At 39.8% G+C, this 20,565-nt stretch overlaps 2 protein-coding genes across 2 annotated transcripts in view; both read left to right on the top strand.

Moving 5' to 3' along the window:
- LOC133549730 (zinc finger protein OZF-like) overlaps positions 1-6,775 on the top strand; it is an 8,869-nt gene extending 2,094 nt beyond the window's left edge. Inside the window, exon 2 of the mRNA XM_061895488.1 lies at positions 4,960-6,775. Within this exon, the coding sequence (XP_061751472.1) occupies positions 4,960-6,389 (1,430 nt within the window). The 3' untranslated portion in view covers positions 6,390-6,775. The remainder of the gene's footprint in view (positions 1-4,959) is intronic.
- Positions 6,776-8,394: 1,619 nt separating this feature from the next.
- LOC133552856 (zinc finger protein 501-like) lies at positions 8,395-17,191 on the top strand. The gene is made up of 2 exons (XM_061900442.1): positions 8,395-8,695; positions 15,429-17,191. Exons 1-2 carry the CDS (start codon positions 8,593-8,595, stop codon positions 16,703-16,705), a joined length of 1,380 nt encoding a protein of 459 aa, XP_061756426.1. The 5' UTR covers positions 8,395-8,592; the 3' UTR covers positions 16,706-17,191.
- The last annotated feature ends 3,374 nt before the right edge of the window (positions 17,192-20,565 follow it).

The raw sequence follows: 20,565 nt of genomic DNA, 5'->3' as shown, positions 1-20,565 counted from the left end.
TGTTCAGTTTTGGCTCTCATCATTGCTTTATCATCTTATTTTTATAACCGGGTCGAAACCGACCCTAACAACACCAAGGGCATAATTTCTACCAGAGCATTTTATAATTTAGTGAAAAAAATTTAAATGTTTTATTTTGTTGACAAAGAGGTTCCTGACAAAGTCAAAAAGCTTTGATGCAAAAAAATAAATGTATGTGGTGTTTTTATGCATTTAAAAATTAAAACGGGTCGGTGCCGACCCTAACACAAGACGAAGGTTAAAGCAGTCCATTAGAGATGAATGGAAAAAATAAGCACTGTTGATCTAGACCAGGGGTCGGGAACCTTCTTGGCTGAGAGAGCCATGAAAGCCAAATATTTCAAAATGTATTTCCGTTTAAGAGCCATATCTTATTTTTCAACACTGAATACAACTAAATGCGTGCATTTTTAAGTAAGACCAACATTTTTAGAGTATAATAAGTCTCTTATTCTTTTTAATAACATTTTTATCCTGAAGCTAACCAATAATAAACAAAATGTCATGTCTGTGGATCATGTTTTTGTTTGGCCATGTGCTGTTTGTCCTTTGGACTCTTTAAGTTCCTGTTTTTTTCCACTCCCTTGTCTGGTTTCCTTGGTTACTCATTTTGTCCACCTGTCTCTGGTGGACAAAATGCCCGCTCACCTGCTTCCCGAGCACTAATCAGAGGCAGTGTTTAAGCTCGTCTTTGCCAGTCAGTCGCCCTGTGCTGACTTGTTTCATGCCTTGCCATAGTTTCGTGCTTCATGCCATGCCGAGTAAGTTTTGTTTGATTTATGTTTTAGTCTGTTTTTGCGTTAGCTTTGTTTTTTAGCCCAAGTTGTGCCTCCGCTGTGAGCGATTTTTGTTTGTATATTTTTTTTTACTTAAAATTAAATCATGTTTTTACCTAAATGCCATGTCCCGAATAGTCCGTCTGCCTTCCTGGGAGAACGACCCCCCACCCCCCATGGTGACATAAAATACTTCATACCATTAATACCACTTCTTGAACAGGTGCGGTAGAAAACGGATGGATGGATTTAAATGCCTGATAATTTTTGGAATTTTGCACGTTATTTTTAGCAATTTCATTACCAGCGAAATCATTCATAATTATCGCGTTAAGCAATGTCAGCTAAGATTTATCTGAGAGCCAGATGCAGTCATCAAAAGAGCCACATCTGGCTCTAGAGCCATAGGTTCCCTACCCCTGATTTAGACTGTGCTTTAAACCTGGTCTGTGTCGCCATCTAGTGGTAGGATAGGGTAACTACTGTGTAACAAGAGATATTAAATGCCTACTGAAATGAGATTTTCTTATTGAAAACGGGGATAGCAGGTCCATTTTTTGCCTCCATCTTGATCATTTCGCGATATTGCCATATTTTTGCTGAAAGGATTTAGTAGAGAACATCCACGATAAAGTTTGCAACTTTTGGTCGCTAATAAAGCCTTGCCTGTACCGGAAGTAGCAGATGATGTGCGCGTGACGTCACGGGTTGTAGGGCTCCTCACATCTGAACATTGTTTATAATCATAGCCTCCAGCAGCAAGAGCTATTCAGATGTTATTAGACACATTTACTAGGATAATTCTGGAAAATCCCTTGTATGCTTATTGTGTTACTAGTGTTTTAGTGAGATTATATAGTCGTACCTGAAAGTTGGAGGGGTGTGGTGACCGCCAGTGTCTCTGAGGAGAGCCATGGAGGAGCCAAGAAAGTCGCAGCTGCCTCTTTGACAGCTGCAGGAAGAACCACACAAGCTCCGCTCATGTTTACGGTAAGAGCCGACGTATTGCCACAATTTTCTCACCGAAACCTGCCGGTTGACATGTGGTAGAGAACCATGTTGGCTTGACCGCTCTGTTCCATAGTAAAGCGTCACAACAAACAAAGAAACACAGGCTGTGTTTGTGTTGCTAAAGGCAGCAGCAATCCACCGCTTTCCACCAACAGCTTTCTTCTTTGACGTCTCCATTATTAATTGAACATATTGCAAAAGATTCAGCAACACAGATGTCCAGAATACTGTGTAATTATGCGATTAAATCGGACGACTTTTAGCCGTGAGTGGTGCTGGAATAAAATGTCCGCTACAACCAATAACGTCACAAGCACGCGTCATCATTCCGCGACGTTTTCAACAGGAAAATCCGCGGGAAATTTAAAGGGGAACATTATCACAATTTCAAAAGGGTTAAAAACAATAAAAATCAGTTCCCAGTGGCTTTTTGTATTTTTGGAAGTTTTTTTCAAAATGTTACCGGTCCCGGAATATCCGCAAATAAAGCTCTTAAGTGCCTTATTTTCGCTATCTTCGAAACCACTATCCATTTCCCTGTGACGTCACACAGTGCTGCCAATGTAAACAAACAATGGGAATACCACAGCAAGATATAGTGACATTAGCTCGGATTCAAACTCGGATTTCAGCGACTTAAGCGATTCAACAGATTACGCATGTATTGAAACAGATGGTTGGAGTATGAAAATATTGAAGAAGAAACTGAAGCTATTGAGCGAATAGCTATTGACGCTATTCATAGCCATAGCATGGCCGAATAGCTGCGTTAGCATCTCCGGTAAAATGTGCGGACCAAACGATCAGGACTTTCGCATCTTTTGACACTGGAGCAACTTAAATCCGTCGATTGGTAAGTGTTTGTTTCGCATTAAATGTGGGTGGAAGGAAACGTAATATAGTTGCAAATGCATCTGCAGGTTATCCATACATCTCTGTGCCATGTCTGCTTTAGCACCGCCGGTAAATAGCATGTTAGCATCGATTAGCGTAGCATGTTAGCATCGATTAGCGCAGCATGTTAGCATCGATTAGCTGGCAGTCAACATCAACAAAACTCACCTTTGTGATTTCGTTGACTATCGTTGCAAATGCATCTGCAGGTTATCCATACATCTCTGTGCCATGTCTGTCTTAGCATCGCCGGTCAAATGTGGAGACACTCTGGCACATTCAATGGGGGTCTGGCGGCAGATTTCTTGCCAGTGGTGCAACTTGAATCCCTCCCTGTTAGTGTTGTTACACCCTCCGACAACACACCGACGAGGCATGATGTCTCCAAGGTTCCAAAAAATATTTGGTCTTTTTTCTACAACATCAAGGTATATATTGACGCTTACATAGGTCTGCTGATAATGTTCCCCTTTAAGAACGCTCAATAAACGTTTGGGAACTGAAGAAATAATTTTTGAAGCTTTGAAAGTGGAATTCTTTCCCATTCTTGTTTTATTTAGAGCTTTAGTCGTTCAACAGTCCGGGGTCTCCGCTTTCATAATTTACGCTTCATAATGCGCCACACATTCTCAATGGGAGACAGGTCTGGACTGCAGGTGGGCCAGGAAAGTACCCCCACTCTTTTTTTATTAAACCACGCTGTTGTAACACGTGCTGAATGTGGCTTGGCATTGTCTCGCTGAAATAAGCAGGGGCATCCATGAAAAAGAGATTAATGGTGCCTTCACAGATGTGTAAGTTACCCATGCCTTGGCCACTAATGCACCCCCATACCATCACACATGCTGGCTTTTCAACTTTGTGTCGATAACAGTCTGGATGGTTCGCTTCCCCTTTGGTCCGGATGACACGATGTCACATATTTCCAAAAGCAATTTGAAATGTGGACTCATCAGACCACAGAACACTTTTCCACTCTGCATCAGTCCATCTTAGATGATCTCGGGCCCAGAGAAGCCAGTCGCGTTTCTGGGTGTTGTTGATAAATGGCTTTCGCTTTGCATAGTAGAGCTTTAAATTGCACTTACAGATGTAGCGACCAAATGCAACAAGATTGTGTTCTTACTTGTACTGTAAAGTTCAAATTTGAATGACAATAAAAAAAGGAAGTCTAGTCAACTGTATTTAGTGACAGTAGTTTTCTGAAGTGTTCCTGAGCCCATGTGGTGATATCCTTTAGAGATTGATGTTGGTTTTTGATACAGTGCTGTCTAAGGGATGGAAGGTCACGGTCATTCAATGTTGGTTTCTGGTCATGCCGCTTACGTGGAGTGATTTCTGCAGATTCTCTGAACCTTTTGATGATATTATGGAGCATAGATGTTGAAATCCCTAATTTTCTTGCAATTGCACTTTGAGAAACGTTGTTCTTAAACTGTTTGACTATTTGCTCACGCAGTTGTGGACAAAGGGGTGTACCTCGCCCCATCCTTTCTTGTGAAAGACTGAGCATTTCTTGGGAAGCTGCTTTTATACCCAATCATGGCACCCAGCTGTTCCCAATTAGCCTGCACACCTGTGGGATGTTCCAAATAAGTGTTTGATGAGACTTCCTCAACTTTATCAGTATTTATTGACACCTTTCCCAACTTCTTTGTCACGTGTTGCTGGCATCAAATTCCAAAGTTAATGATTATTGGCACAAAAAAAAGTGTTTATCAGTTTGAACATCAAATATGTTGTCTTTGTAGCATATTCAACTGAATATGGGTTGAAAAGGATTTGCAAATCATTGTATTCTGTTTATATTTACATCTAACACAATTTTACAACTCATATGGAAACAGAGTTTGTACATGTGGGTTAACTCCTGAGAGTAGTATGTGTGTTTGTGACAATGTCAACCTGTTGTCTGAGTGACGTCAGTGAGTGAGCGGGCGAGTGAAGAGAGAGCAGCAGGACAGGTGTAACAACTACATTATACCTGTCACTATTTAAACTCCTGGTGCAGATCTGAATGCTTATTATTTAAATGTTGACCTAAGTCTGAAGCAAAGGTGCTAATACTAATCACCGCATTTGGCGAGGCGTGTTTTAAAGCAGTTGAACGGTACCAGTACTTTTCAAAGGTGGTATAGTACCGATTTCAATTTGTTAGTACCACAATACTTTATTAGTAGCAGTATACTGTACAACACTACTACACACACATACAGTACATAGAAGAAAGTTTGTTTTTGTTGTTTGTGTCTTGCAGACGTCCAGCAGCTGATGGGTCATCCAGAAGAAGTTTCCCCTCAGTCAGGGGGGAGCTCCACTTTGAAGCAGGAGACTCCACAACCACCCTGCATTAAAAAGGAAGAGGAGGAACTCTGCATCACTCAGGAGGGAGAGTGTCTTCTAGGACGAGAGGAAGCTGATTACACCAAGTTTCCACTGACTGTTGTCTCTGTGAAGACTGAAGATGATGAAGAGAAACCACAAGTAGACGAGGTTGAAGTAACTTTGAGCAGGGATACAGACTGTGAAGGTGATATGAGGGCTCACATTGACAACAAACACTCTGAATTTTCTTCAAAGAAGAGAGGTAAAACATGTTTGAGCTGCTCAGTTTGTGCTGAAAGTTTTGCTAAAAATAGCTCTTTGACTCGACACATGAGAACACACACAGGTGAAAAACCATTTAATTGTTCAGTTTGTGGTAAAAGCTTTTCTCAGATTAGCTCTGTGACTCAACACATGAGAACACACACTGGTGAAAAACCATTTGATTGTTCAGTTTGTGGCAAAAGCTTTTCTCAAAATAGCAATTTGACTCAACACATGAGAACACACACAGCAGAAAAGACATTTAATTGTTCAGTTTGTGGCAAAAGCTTTTTTCATATTAGCTCTGTGACTCAACACATGAGAACACACACGGGAGAAAAACCATTTAACTGTTCAGTTTGTGGCAAAAGTTTTTCTCAAAATAGCCATTTGACTCAACACATGAGAACACACACAGCAGAAAAGACATTTAAGTGTTCAGTTTGTGGCAAAAGTTTTTCTCACAATAGCCATTTGATTCAACACATGAGAACACACACAGGTGAAAAAACATTTAAGTGTTCAGTTTGTGGCAAAAGCTTTTCTCGAAATAGCTATTTGACTGAACATATGGGATTACACACAGGAAAAAAAAAATTTAGTTGTTCAGTTTGTGGCAGAAGCTGTTCTTATAAGAGCACTTTGACTAAACACATGAGAACACACACAGGTGAAAAACCATTTAATTGTTCAGTTTGTGGCATCAGCTTTTCTCAAAATGGCTCCTTGACTCAACACATGAGAACACACAGAACAGAAAAAGCATGTAACTGTTCAATTTGTGGCAAAAGCTTTTCTCGTAACAGCTCTTTGTCTCGACACATGAGAATACACACGGGTGATAAACCATTTAGTTGTTCAGTTTGTGGCAAAAGTTTTTCTCAAAATAGCCATGCAACTGAACACATAAGAACACACAGAGCAGAAAAAGCATTTAAGTGTTCAGTTTGTGGCAAAAGCTTTCCACGTAACAGCTCTTTGAGGCTACACATTAAAACACACGGTGGAGAAAAACCATTTAGTTGTTCAGTGTGCTGTAAAAGGTTCCCACATAAAGCAGATGCAGTAAAACACATGAGAACACACAAGGGAAAATAAGCAATTGGCTGTTTAGTTTGTGGTATGTAGCTCATATGTGGCGACATCCACCCTACCCAGGACCTCCTCACTGAACAATAAGATAAATGATGCTTCAAGTGCTTGGTTACTCCTTCTTCAGTCCAGGGACCTGGGGCCTCACTACGCCTTTTTTCACGGCAAAGTTGAGATGCATCAAAACTGACGTTGACGCATAAGTGATGCTGGGTAACTGTTCCCACAATGGATCACTGTCATGAGCCGTGGTCGGATCGTGTTTTGTGTTTTCTGTTTGTTTCTAAAACCCTGAACACTCTTTGTTTGTTTAATTTTGAACGGGTTTGTGCTGTAAACAAAAGTGTTGTTGTACTTGTTGCAATGACAATAAAGACCTACCTACCTACTTACCTGTTGTTGTGCACCCTTGAGATTGTTTAGTCACCATGGTTACTTATGATTTTCACCTGCCTCTGTTGTTCGGGTCACTCACCTGTCGGTAATCAAGAGACACTATTTAAGCGTATAATTCACCAACTCGTGTATTTCATATATATATATATACGTATGAAATATTTGACTTTAAGTGAATTCTAGCTATATATATTTATTGTATTATATACATACATAAAAGAAATAGTGGAATTTCAGACGGCACCTATCGAATACATAGTAATAAAATCACAGTTCTACTAAGTGTACTGTGCTTGCTGGTTACTAAAAAAAACACAACAACACTTACCTTTCACTATTTGAGTAACATTTGTTCTGCCATTTGCGTATTGGCGAGCGATCTCCGAATCCAGGAACATCCTTCACGGATTTGTTGTAGACATCCGCAAATGAGAACAGGATGGTGCTTCCAGTTATCAGCATAGCCATCTTTGTCTCAGCATAAGATACACCATCGGGTCTCCATTTTGCGAGGTGGGCCATACTGCTGGGTTGTGAACGATGCTGCGCTGCGGACGCTTTGTGCTTCGCTGACCGATCATGGCTGAGTATATCCGTTCACTGTGTTCAAAGGAGAAGTCTGTTCTACAAAATTTACAGACAACATACCCTTTCCCTTTCGAACTCTCCTGGATAAACTGAAATTGTTTTTTCCAATTGTTCTGGAACTTGCAAGCGTATTTCTTCATTTTGCTCGTCAACGGCGTAATATATTGAGTTGGAGTCAATAACCAGGCGTCGTAATGAAGTTACGTCTCTTTACTGTTGATTCAGAACAGACTCCCTAATGAATATGTTCCTTGACTGCACTTAAATGTAGGATATGTTTACATTCTATTTTATGTACAGTAGATGGCAGTATTGTCCTGTTTTTGAGGGTCACAACATTGAGTCAGGTTCTTATGGAGCTGGAGTGGGCGTGGCGTCCAGCTCCGTCTGAATTTCGGGAGATTTTCGGGAGAAAATGTGTCCCAGGAAGTTTTCGGGAGAGGCACTGAATTTCGGGGGTCTCCCGGAAAATCAAGGAGGGTTGGCAAGTTTTGTAGTGAGTTGAAAGTAGATAAACGGAGCGGAGTAAAAGTAGCGTTTCTTCTCTATAAATATACTCAAGTAAAAGTAAATGTATGTTGCATTAAAACTACTCTTAGAAGTACAATTTATCCCAAAAGTTACTGAAGTAGATGTAACGGAGTAAATGTAGCGAGTTACTACCCACCTCTGCAAGTCATCCTTCAATGAGGATATTACTGATAAAAGTCAAGAGGAGAAAACGTCAAAAGGGTGAAATGCTATAATGTTGAAAATGTATACTGGGGTAGTGTGACTTTCACACTTTCACAAGACTTACTTTGTCAAACAACTTGCCATTTCTTGAACCCACTAAAAGACAGAATACAACATTGTCCATTTTTGTTGAATTTCTATCTCCAAAATGTTTTGGCGACAAGGAGCACTTCAATTATGAGCCAAAAATGTTAGAAAAGATGAAAAGGGCCGCTAGTTATTTAAAAGGCATTTTATTTTTTAAAGTGCAGTTGTCGACCGGAAGTGGCACACTTCTGGCGCATGCGCAAACACATCGGTAAAGCGGAAAGTCCAAGATGGCGGACTAAGCGGCGTGGCTTTCTGGAGAAGTTTCACATTTACGATCTTATAGATTCAAAAATAGCATCAAACACCTCAACTATTCACCTTTTCTTAAGCCCAGGAAACGGACTTTGAGTGTGGAGCGACGGCGTGTTAGCTGAAGTGAAGATTGAAGACGTGATAGAAGATGGACGACTACTGCTATGCTAAGATGGTGACGTCATGTCAAAGAGAAAGTGAAAGAGAATCAGCGCCACCAACGGAGAACAATCTGAAAAGCGAAGATGAAGGTGAGTGTGTTGCGTTCCCTCATTTGAAAGCTATTTGAATTCCAAGCCTTTAAAATAGAAATTAGCCGACTTTGTTGAACAATGTAAACAGCGAACCTCGATCCAAAATGGCGGAAATGTCTGTTAGAAGTTCCCGCAGTAGTAAACAGTAGGCAAGCAACGATACTTGCTATAATCCTGCGTGAATCCGCCTTTATTGACCGTGATCCTGCGGCTTAATATTTTTCAATCAGACTTTTTTTTTGTGTTTGCAAAGTTTATCATCTTCTGATACAACATGGACTAAAAAAACTCTGCAGACCCTTTGTTTTGTTTTTCATTTTTGAGTTTGTGGATAAAACCATTTTGTCCCTGAAATAATCATTACACTTTTAAAATCTTGTTTAGTAATTGTAGACTTGAAATAGAAATGTTATAGTATTCAGTACACCACTGATACTTTGTCTCCTGCGGAATGTTTGTGATGACGAGCAAAAAAAAGGGAAATAAGGTGTGTTCTCTTTACCTCCACAAAATGTACAGAAAAGAAGCAAAACCTTTAGTAAACACAATTATAGATGTGAAGAAAATGACAGTTGTCAGCTGTGAGCATATATTACCTCCATCAAACATGGCGGAAATGTCTGTTACAAGATACTGTGCTAGTAAATAGTAGGAATGCAACTGTACTCGCTGTTATCCTGCACGGGACACTCCGCCTCAATTCAAACAAAATGTGATATCAATCCAGATTGGATGGTATATACTTTGTATGTTTTTGTTTAGCACTTAGCAATAGTGCTAATTGCTTGATCTGCTTATCACTCAGCTTCTAAAACTCGTAGCTCATCCTCCTTATATTCAGGCTCAAAAATATAAGGTTCTGGATCATAATTTGTCCCAAAGTATCCTTTGATGGCTCTCATGAAGTCTGCCTTTATTAGTAATAGTTGGTGGTGTTGTTGAAGGAAATAGTGAGCGTTGTGATGCGTCTGTGAAAATAATGTGCCACCCTTTTGCCTAAAATGATGAAAAGACATAAATATTACATGTTATTATGAATGTGCCTGTTATTACACTACATATATACTTACAGCGTGTATATAAAAAGTTGCTGGAAGCTTTTGGATATTTTTCAGAGTTTTTTTATATGCGAAATAGAGTGCGTCCCCATTACCTGCATTGTTAGCTGACTTTTGCTAGCGTTTATTTAGGAGTTAGAATCAGTGATGGGCCGTAGTGCACAACAAGTAGCGACGCTATGTAGCTTAACTACAGTTCCCAGTAGCGTGGCGTTAGCCTCGCTCCTTTTTGAACCCGTAGTGATTCCTGTAGCTTGGCTATTTTTCGCCCCATGTAGTGACGTAGCGTCCATCAAACGCTACAAAGAGAGAAAAAAGACTGCTAATCAAGAGCTGGGGGAAAAAATGCTATAATCATTTTAATTTATTGTTTGTTTTTTTACGTGTTATTTATTTGTTACTAATGTATATCTGGTTGATCTTTTAGATTATATTTAAAATTTAGTTTTGGTGGTACAGGTGGCGACTTGTCCAGGGTGTACCCCGCCTTCCGCCCGATTGTAGCTGAGATAGGCGCCAGCGCCCCCCGCGACCCCAAAAGGGAATAAGCGGTAGAAAATGGTTGGATGGATGGTACTGTTTTTACATTTTCAAAATAATAAATAATTGTGTTATTTATTGTGATTCCAAAATCCCTCAAAATAATTGTCATTATTATGTTTTGCCATAATTGTCCAGCCCTAGACGAGGTATTGGAAAGGACTTCATGATAAACTATGTATCACTGTACTTGAGGCACGATACAATAGTCTATTGCGATATTGTGACATGGACTTTTACTGCCATTTTTACAAAGTCGCTAAAAAATGTACAAACAAAACAGCTTAAAATAAATGTTGTACCCTGGATGGAATTTATAATCTATTGCACAAATTGTGTGTAAAACAAATTAATTCCAATGATCATTGCAGTTGTACAGAAAATGGATCCAATTTCTTGCATTTGATATCAAAATGTTTTTCCTCTACTTATCTACAGACTTCTTTGAAATAGATATTATCATTTACAAACTCCGTTTCTATAAGAGTTGGGAAATTGTGTTAGAGGTAAATATAGAATTGAATTGAATAGAATAAAATAGACTTTGTTGTCATTATATTTGCATATAACAAGATTAAAGACTCCAACTCAAGGTGCAGTTGTGGGAACAATTTGGGGTAAAATAAATAAAACAAGAGGTAATGAAGGAAAAACTAACAATTGAAATAAACAGAAACACTATAGAAATACAAAATACTGTACAATACACAGAACAAGACAAGAGTACCGAAGTAATAAATAACAATCAGTGTCGGACGTATTGCACTCGAAGGGTAGTATTGCACAGTAGGGTATTAGGGCAGGATATTGTATAGGGGTGAATTATTATTATTATAAGTTAGGGTATATAAATATAAATGGAATACAATGATTTGCAAATCCTTTTCAACCCATATTCAGTTGAATATGCTACAAAGACAACATATTTGATGTTCAAACTGATAAACTTAATTTCTTTTATGCAAATAATAATTAACTTAGAAATTCATGGCTGCAACAGGTGCCAAAGTAGTTGGGAAAGGGCATGTTCTCCACTGTGTTACATCACCTTTTCTTTTAAAGGGGAACGTTATCAGCAGACCTATGTAAGCGTCAATATATACCTTGATGGTGCAGAAAAAAGACCATCTATTTTTTTAACCGATTTCCGAACTCTAAATGGGTGATTTTTGGCGAATTAAACGCCTTTCTGTTTATCGCTCTGGAGGCGATGATGTCAGAATGTGACGTCGCCGATAGTCACATTCAATGATAGTCAACGAAATCACAAAGGTGAGTTTTGTTGATGTTGACTGCCAGCTAATCGATGCTAACATGCTACGCTAATCGATGCTAACATGCTATTTACCGGCGGTGCTAAAGCAGACATGGCACAGAGATGTATGGATAACCTGTAGATGCATTTGCAACTATATTACGTTTCCTTCCACCCACATTTAATGCGAAACAAACACTTACCAATCGACGGATTTAAGTTGCTCCAGTGTCAAAAGATGCGAAAGTCCTGATCGTTTGGTCCGCACATTTTACCGGTGATGCTAACGCAGCTATTCGGCCATGCTATGGCTATGAATAGCGTCAATAGCTATTCGCTCCATAGCTTCAGTTTCTTCTTCAATATTTTCATACTCCAACCATCTGTTTCAATACATGCGTAATCTGTTGAATCGCTTAAGTCGCTGAAATCCGAGTTTGAATCCGAGCTAATGTCACTATATCTTGCTGTGGTATTCCCATTGTTTGTTTACATTGGCAGCACTGTGTGACGTCACAGGGAAATGGCCAGTGTCTTCGCAGAGAGAGAAAATAAGGCACTTTAAAGCTTTATTTAGGGATATTCCGAGACCGGTAAAATTTTGAAAAAAACTTCAAAAAATACAACAAGCCACTGGGAACTGATTTTTATTGTTTTTAACCCTTTTGAAATTGTGATAATGTTCCCCTTTAATAACACTCAATAAACGTTTGGGAACTGAGGAAACTAATTGAAAGTGGAATTATTTCTCATTCTTGTTTTATGTAGAGCTTCAGTCTTATTTTACGCTTCATAATACGCCACACATTTTTGATGGGAGACAGGTCTGGACTGCAGGCGAGCCAGGAAAGTATCCGCACTCTTTTTTTTACGAAGCCTTCTGTTGTAACACGTGCTGAATGTGGCTTGGCATTATCTTGCTGAAATAAGCAGGGGCGTCCATGAAAAAGACGGCGCTTATATGGCAGCATATGTTGCTCCAAAACCGGTATGTACCTTTCAGCATTAATGGTGCCTTCACAGATGTGTAAGTTACCCATGCCTTGGGCACTAATGCACCCCCATACCATCACAGATAGATAGATAGTACTTTATTGATTCCTTCAGGAGAGTTCCTTCAGGAAAATTAAAATTCCAGCAGCAGTGTACAGAGTTGAGATCAATTTAAATAAAAGTAAAAGGTAAATAATGGGGGTTTAAATGGAAACAAAATAGAGAAATATTACAATAAGAATAAAAACTAAAAAGCAACAATGGGAATAACAATATAACAGTAAAATAAGAATATAACAAGAGAAAGTAGGCAGTAGTGACCATGTTATGAAAACGTATTGCACTGTTATTGTTTTGCATCCCCTGTCATCCTAGTACCCCCCCACCCCCCGCCCCAGAGAGGAGTTGTACAGTCTAATGGCGTGTGGGACAAAGGAGTTTTTGAGTCTATTAGTCCTGCACTTGGGATGAAGCAGTTGAACTTTGCGTCAATAACACTCTGGATGATTTGCTTCCCCTTTGGTCCGGATGACACAATGTCGAATATTTCCAAAAACAACTTGAAATGTGGACTGGTCAGACCACTGAACACTTTTCCACTTTGCATCAGTCCATCTTAGATGATCTCGGGCCCAGAGAAGCCGGCGGCGCATCTGGGTGTTGTTGATAAATGGCTTTCGCTTTGCATTGTAGAGCTTTAACTTGCACTTACAGATGTAGCGACCAGCTTTATTAAGTGACAGTGGTTTTCTGAAGTGTTCCTGAGCCCATGTGGTGATATCCTTTAGAGATTGATGTCGGTTTTGGATAACGTGCCTGTACGGAAGCCTATGGTGTGCTGTTAACCAGTTTTGTAATCTTCCTGTGCTTTTAAATTAATTGGTCAATCTGTGACGTCATTTCCCCTTTAAATCACGGCTTCGTCAGAATCGCCGGTTTCGACCAATGCTGGCAGCCTGTCTTGTGTGCGTTGACGACGAAAAGTAAGTTTTGTCTCATATTGTTGCAGCATTTCAACTGAAAGTCATGCCATGCTACTTGTGCACACGTTTGGTGGATTGTTTGCTAAGTTCAGGTGTTTTGGGGTCGATCAAGAGATAATTAGTCTCGTTGACGGCGTTTCCATTCACGCTCAGTTTATTTAACGTCACTGCAACTGCGATGGCGTCGTTTGGCCTCTAGATGGCGACAGAGACCACATAATCGCCATTTATGGCTCTGAAGCTTAGAACTTGTTGAAGTTCATGCATAGTTAAGTTTATATTTGTTATTATGCACACCTTTATATTATATCATGTATACACATCAATTTTTTGCTACATATTGTTGTGTATATAATTGGATTGTTATTTTTACTCTCTTTTCTCCATTTGTTTAGATTGTAATTTTTTCTCTCTTTTTTTCAAATTTTTAGACCACACACACACACACACACACACACACACACACACACACACACACAAAATAAAATCACATCTACCTTTCAGCAATAACGATGATCTAAGGATTCTCTGGCCAGAATCTGTCCATCGTGTCCCAACTCTAAAAAGAACTACTTTCCCTTCCCTAGCGACCATCTGTATTTAGTGACAGTGGTTTTATGAAGTGTTCCTGAGCCTATGTGGTGATATCCTTTAAAGACTGATGTCGGTTTTTGATACTGAGGGATGGAAGGTCACGGTCATTCAATGTTGGTTTCCGGAGTGATTTCTCCATATTCTCTGAACCTTTTGATGATATTATGGAGCGTAGATGTTGAAATCCCTAAATTTCTTGCAATTGCACTTTGAGAAACATTGTTCTTAAACTGTTTGACTATTTGCTCACGCAGTTGTGGACAAAGGGGTGTACCTCGCCTGAGCATTTTTTGGGAAGCTGTTTTTATACCCAACCATGGCACCCACCTGTTCCCAATTAGCCTGCACACCTGTGGGATGTTCCAAATAAGTGTTTGACGAGCATTCCTCAACTTTATCAGTATTTATTGCCTCCTTTCCCAACTTCTTTGTCACGTGTTGCTGGCATCAAATTCTAAAGTTAATGATTATTTGCAACAAAAAAAAATGTTTATGAGTTTGAACATCAAATATGTTGTCTTTGTAGCATATTCAACTGAATATGGGTTGAAAATGATTTGCAAATCATTGTATTCCGTTTATATTTACATCTAACACAATTTCCCAACTCATATGGAAACGGGGTGTGTAGAATAGAAGAAAGTTTTACTGACATTATATTCAATTATTCATAATTCATGGTTGCCACTCCTGGTCTGTGCTTTAAGAAAGATAGAATTATTAATGAAGTACTAAAAACAAAACTATGGATAAATGTACACAAACAAGCCATGTAGCAGGTAAAACACATTTATTAAAGACAAAACTCAAATGGTAGGAATTTGTTACAACATTTAATCATTTCAGTTGACTGCTAATTGGGCAGTTTTAACTGCGCTAATATTTGTCATCAAGTTCTACGTATCTACATGTGCACAGCAGGGGAGCTGGTTAACTCCTGAGAGTAGTATGTGTGTTTGTGACAATGTCAACCTGTTGTCTGAGTGACGTCAGTGAGTGAGCGGGCGAGTGAAGAGAGAGCAGCAGGACAGGTGTAACAACTACATTATACCTGTCACTATTTAAACTCCTTGTGCAGATCTGAATGCTTATTATTTAAATGTTGACCTAAGTCTGTGGCAAAGATGGTAATACTAATCACCGCATTTGGCGAGGCGTGTTTTAAAGTACTTTTGAAAGGTGGTGTAGTACCGACTTCAATTGATTAGTACCACAATACTTTATTAGTAGCAGTATACTGTACAACACTACTACACACACATACAGTACATAGAAGAAAGTGTGTTTTTGTTGTTTGTGTCTTGCAGACGTCCAGCAGCTGATGGGTCATCCAGAAGAAGTTTCCCCTCAGTCAGGGGGGAGCTCCACTTTGAAGCAGGAGACTCCACAACCACCCTGCATTAAAAAGGAAGAGGAGGAACTCTGCATCACTCAGGAGGGAGAGTGTCTTCTAGGACGAGAGGAAGCTGATTACACCAAGTTTCCACTGAGTATTCTCTCTGTGAAGACTGAAGATGATGAAGAGAAACCACAAGTAGACAACCTCTTAGCTCCACTATCAGATAGTGAGGCTGAAGACAGGGTTGAAGTAACTTTGAGCAGCGATACAGACTGTGAAGGTGATATGAGGACTCACACTGACAACAAACACTCTGAATGCTCTACAAAGAGGAGAGGTAAAAAATATTTGAGCTGCTCAGTTTGTGCTGAAAGTTTTACTAAAAAGAGCAATTTGTATAAACACAAGAGAACACACACAGGAGAAAAGCCATTTAAGTGTTCAGTTTGTGGCAAAATATTTTCTCACAATAGCCATTGGACTGAACACATGAGAACACACACAGGAGAAAAACCGTTTAACTGTTCAGTGTGTGGCGAAAGCTTTTCTCGAAATAGCAATTTGACTCAACACATGAGAACACACACGGGAGAAAAACCATTTAATTGTTCAGTTTGTGGCAAAAGCTTTTCTCAACAGTGCTCTTTGACTCAACACATGAGAACACACACAGGAGAAAAACCGTTTAATTGTTCAGTTTGTGGCAAAAGCTTTTCTCAACGGTGCTCTTGGACTCAACACATGAGAACACACACAGGAGAAAAAACATTTAAGTGTTCTGTTTGTGGCAAAAGCTTTTCTCGAAATAGCTATTTGACTGAACACATGAGAACACACACTGGAGAAAAACCATTTAACTGTTCGGTTTGTGGCAAAAGCTTTTCTCAACAGTGCTCTTTGACTCAACACATGAGAACACACACAGGAGAAAAAACACGTATTTGTTCAGTTTGTGGCAAAAGCTTTTCCCAAAATAGCATTTTGACTCGACACATGAGAACACACACAAAAGAAAAGCCATTTAAATGTTCAATTTGTGGCAAAAGCTTTTCTCAAAATAGCCATTTGACCAAACACACGAGAACACACACAGGACAAAAAACATTTAAGTGTTCAGTTTGTGGCAAAAGCTTTTCTCGAAATACCTCTTTGTGTCGACACATGAGAACAGAACACATGGCGGAGGAAAACCATTTACTTGTTCAGTGTGCAGTAAAAGGTTCCCACATAATACAGACACAGTAAATTACACAAAGGAAAATAAGCAATTAGCTGTTTAGTTTGTGGTATGTTGCTCATATGTGGCGACATCCACCCTACCCAGGACCTCCTCACTGCTTCTTTCACTAATATTTTGGATTATTTGGAGCATAATCTTATCCACTCATGACCCCATGTCTTCTCTGTATCTGAAACCTTCCTGAACATTAAGATAGACTAAGCTTCAAGTGCTTGGTTACTCCTTCTTCAGTCCAGGGACCTGGGGCCTCACTACGCCCTTCTTCACGGCAAAGTTGAGATGCATCAAAACTGACGTTGACGCATAAGTGATGCTGGGTAACTGTTCCCACAATGGATCACTGTCATGAGCCGTGGTCGAATGATGTTTTGTATTTTCTGTTTGTTTCTGTCACCCTGAACACTCTTTGTTTGTCTAATCTTGAACGGGTTTGTGCTGTAAACAAAAGTGTTGTTGTACTTGTTGCAATGACAATAAATATCTACCTACCTGTTGTTGTGCACCCTTGAGATTGTTTAGTCACCATGGTTACTTATGATTTTCACCTGCCTCTGTTGTTCGGGTCACTCACCTGTTGGTAATCAAGAGACACTATTTAAGCCTACCTTTGTTGATCACTCGCCCTGGTTTCTTTGTTTGCTTCACGCTAATGTCGCGTAAGATTTGTTTGCCTCCTAGCCCCGCTAAGTATTCCTCCTTAAAGGGGAACATTATCACCAGACCTATGTAAGCGTCAATATATACCTTGATGGTGCAGAAAAAAGACCATCTATTTTTTTAACCGATTTCCGAACTCTAAATGGGTGAAATTTGGTGAATCAAACGCCTTTCTGTTTGTCGCTCTGGAGGCGATGACGTCAGAATATGATGTCGCTGAGGTAATACACCCACCATTTTCATTTTCAACACATTGTAAACATTGGGTCTCAGCTCTGTTATTTTCCGTTTTTTCGACTATTTTTTGGAACCTTGGAGACATCATGCCTCGTCGGTGTGTTGTCGGAGGGTGTAACAACACTAACAGGGAGGGATTCAAGTTGCACCACTGGCCCCAAGATGCCAAAGTGTCTGCCGCCAGACCCCCATTGAATGTGCCAGAGTGTCTCCACATTTGACCGGCGATGCTAAGGCAGACATGGCACAGAGATGTATGGATAACCTGCAGATGCATTTGCAACGATAAAGTCAACGAAATCACAAAGGTGAGTTTTGTTGATGTTGACTGCCAGCTAATCGATGCTAACATGCTACGCTAATCGATGCTAACATGCTATTTACCGGCGGTGCTAAAGCAGACATGGCACAGAGATGTATGGATAACCTGCAGATGCATTTGCAACTATATTACGTTTCCTTCCACCCACATTTAATGCGAAACAAACACTTACCAATCGACGGATTTAAGTTGCTCCAGTGTCAAAAGATGCGAAAGTCCTGATCGTTTGGTCCGCACATTTTACCGGCGATGCTAACGCAGCTATTCGGCCATGCTATGGCTATGAATAGCGTCAATAGCTATTCGCTCAATAGCTTCAGTTTCTTCTTCAATACTTTCATACTCCAACCATCTGTTTCAATACATGTGTAATCTGTTGAATCGCTTAAGTCGCTGAAATCCGAGTTTGAATCCGAGCTAATGTCACTATATCTTGCTGTGGTATTCCCATTGTTTGTTTACATTGGCAGCACTGTGTGACGTCACAGGGAAATGGACAGTGGCATCGCAAATAGCGAAAATCTAGCACTTTAAAGCTTTTTTTAGGGATATTCCAACACCGGTAAAATTTGGAAAAAAAAACTTCAAAAAATACAACAAGCCACTGGGAACTGATTGTTATTGTTTTCAACCCTTTTGATATGGTGATAATGTTCCCCTTTAAACAAGCTTAGCTGCTATGTGGTCACTTTAGTGGGACGCGACGTGTGATTAGTTTTTATTGTATTACAAATGTTTTAAGTTTTTAGCTTTATGATGGTTTGTATGTTGTATGTATTTTATGTATTTGTACCTCGTTTTTACTGTTGTACCTAGTTTTTAATGACTACTGCTGAAAACCAAATTGCTCCTCGGGGACAATAAAGATTTTCTAAGTTTAAGTCTAGCTTCAAGTGCTATCGGTACCTTGTTCCGTTGGATGTTTTCTGTTTTGTACCTCTTTGAGTTTTTTTGTAAAAATCAATATATGTTTCTACCTTCAAGTCCTGTCCGGAATCGTCCGTTCTCCCTGTATGGGAGAACGAACCGCGCAGCAGGTGGCGTAAACCCAGCCATGACAATCACAATGCAAACTGTATACTGTGTATATGTACATCATTTATCCATTTTTTAACGTAATTTTTATATACATGTTACAGGTTATGTATGTTTTATTATTGAATTAATATTTAATGGACCACAATGGAAACAAGCCTTTTGGCTTTTTGTGCCATCCATTTGCCTTTTTAAAGCAAGACATGGATTCAATTCTTTAAGATGTCAATAAACTTCTCAATCAATCCCATAAAAAAAAGTGCCATCTTTTACTCCAAAGACTGATTGACGTGCAAATCAGAGACATATGAACAATTAACCCCCGACCCCCACCTCCCTCGACATTCGGGGTTAACGGTTTCAATCCGGCCGTGAGATGAGTTTGCAAAGAGTAAAAGTAAAACTGCTGTTCTAAATGTGTCCACTGGATGTCGCAATATCAATTCTGTTAGGCAAGCAAATAGTTTGTTCCGGGGTGAGTAAGTATACCAGGCAAGAGGTACACAGTCTTTATCAAAGGATATACAGTGGGGCAAAAAAGTATTTAGTCAGCCAGCGATTGTGCAAGTTCTCCCACTTAAAATGATGACAGAGGTCTGTAATTTTCATCATAGGTACACTTCAACTGTGAGAGACAGAATGTGACAAAAAAAATCCAGGAATATCCCTAAATAAAGCTTTAAAGTGCCTTATTTTCGCTATATTCGAAACCACTATCCATTTCCCTGTGACGTCACACAGTGCTGCCAATGCAAACAAACAATGGGAATACCACAGCAAGATATAGTGACATTAGCTCGGATTCAAACTCGGATTTCAGCGGCTTAAGCGATTCAACAGATTACGCATGTATTGAAACAGATGGTTGGAGTATGAAAATATTGAAGAAGAAACTGAAGCTATTGAGCGAATAGCTATTGACGCTATTCATAGCCATAGCATGGCCGAATAGCTGCGTTAGCATCGCCGGTAAAATGTGCGGACCAAACGATCAGGACTTTCACATCTTTTGACACTTTTTTTCGCATTAAATGTGGGTGGAAGGAAACATAATATAGTTGCAAATGCATCTGCAGGTTATCCATACATCTCTGTTCCATGTCTGCTTTAGCACCGCCGGTAAATAGCATGTTAGCATCGATTAGCGTAGCATGTTAGCATCGATTAGCTGGCAGTCAACATCAACAAAACTCACCTTTGTGATTTCGTTGACTATCGTTGCAAATGCATCTGCAGGTTATCCATACATCTCTGTGCCATGTCTGCTTTAGCACCGCCGGTAAAATGTGCGGACCAAACGATCAGGACTTTCGCATCTTTTGACACTGGAGCAACTTAAATCCGTCGATTGGTAAGTGTTTTTTTCGCATTAAATGTGGGTGGAAGGAAACGTAATATAGTTGCAAATGCATCTACATGTTATCCATACATCTCTGTGCCATGTCTGTCTTAGCATCGCCGGTCAAATGTGGAGACACTCTGGCACATTCAATGGGGGTCTGGCGGCAGACACTTTGGCATCTTGGGGCCAGTGGTGCAACTTGAATCCCTCCCTGTTAGTGTTGTTACACCCTCCGACAACACACCGACGAGGCATGATGTCTCCAAGGTTCC

This window comes from Nerophis ophidion, linkage group LG01, assembly GCF_033978795.1.
Source record: "Nerophis ophidion isolate RoL-2023_Sa linkage group LG01, RoL_Noph_v1.0, whole genome shotgun sequence".
NCBI classification, from domain to species: Eukaryota; Metazoa; Chordata; class Actinopteri; order Syngnathiformes; family Syngnathidae; genus Nerophis; species Nerophis ophidion.
The sequence above is the reverse complement of the archived record's forward strand: the minus strand, read 5'-3'. Positions and strand labels throughout refer to the sequence as shown.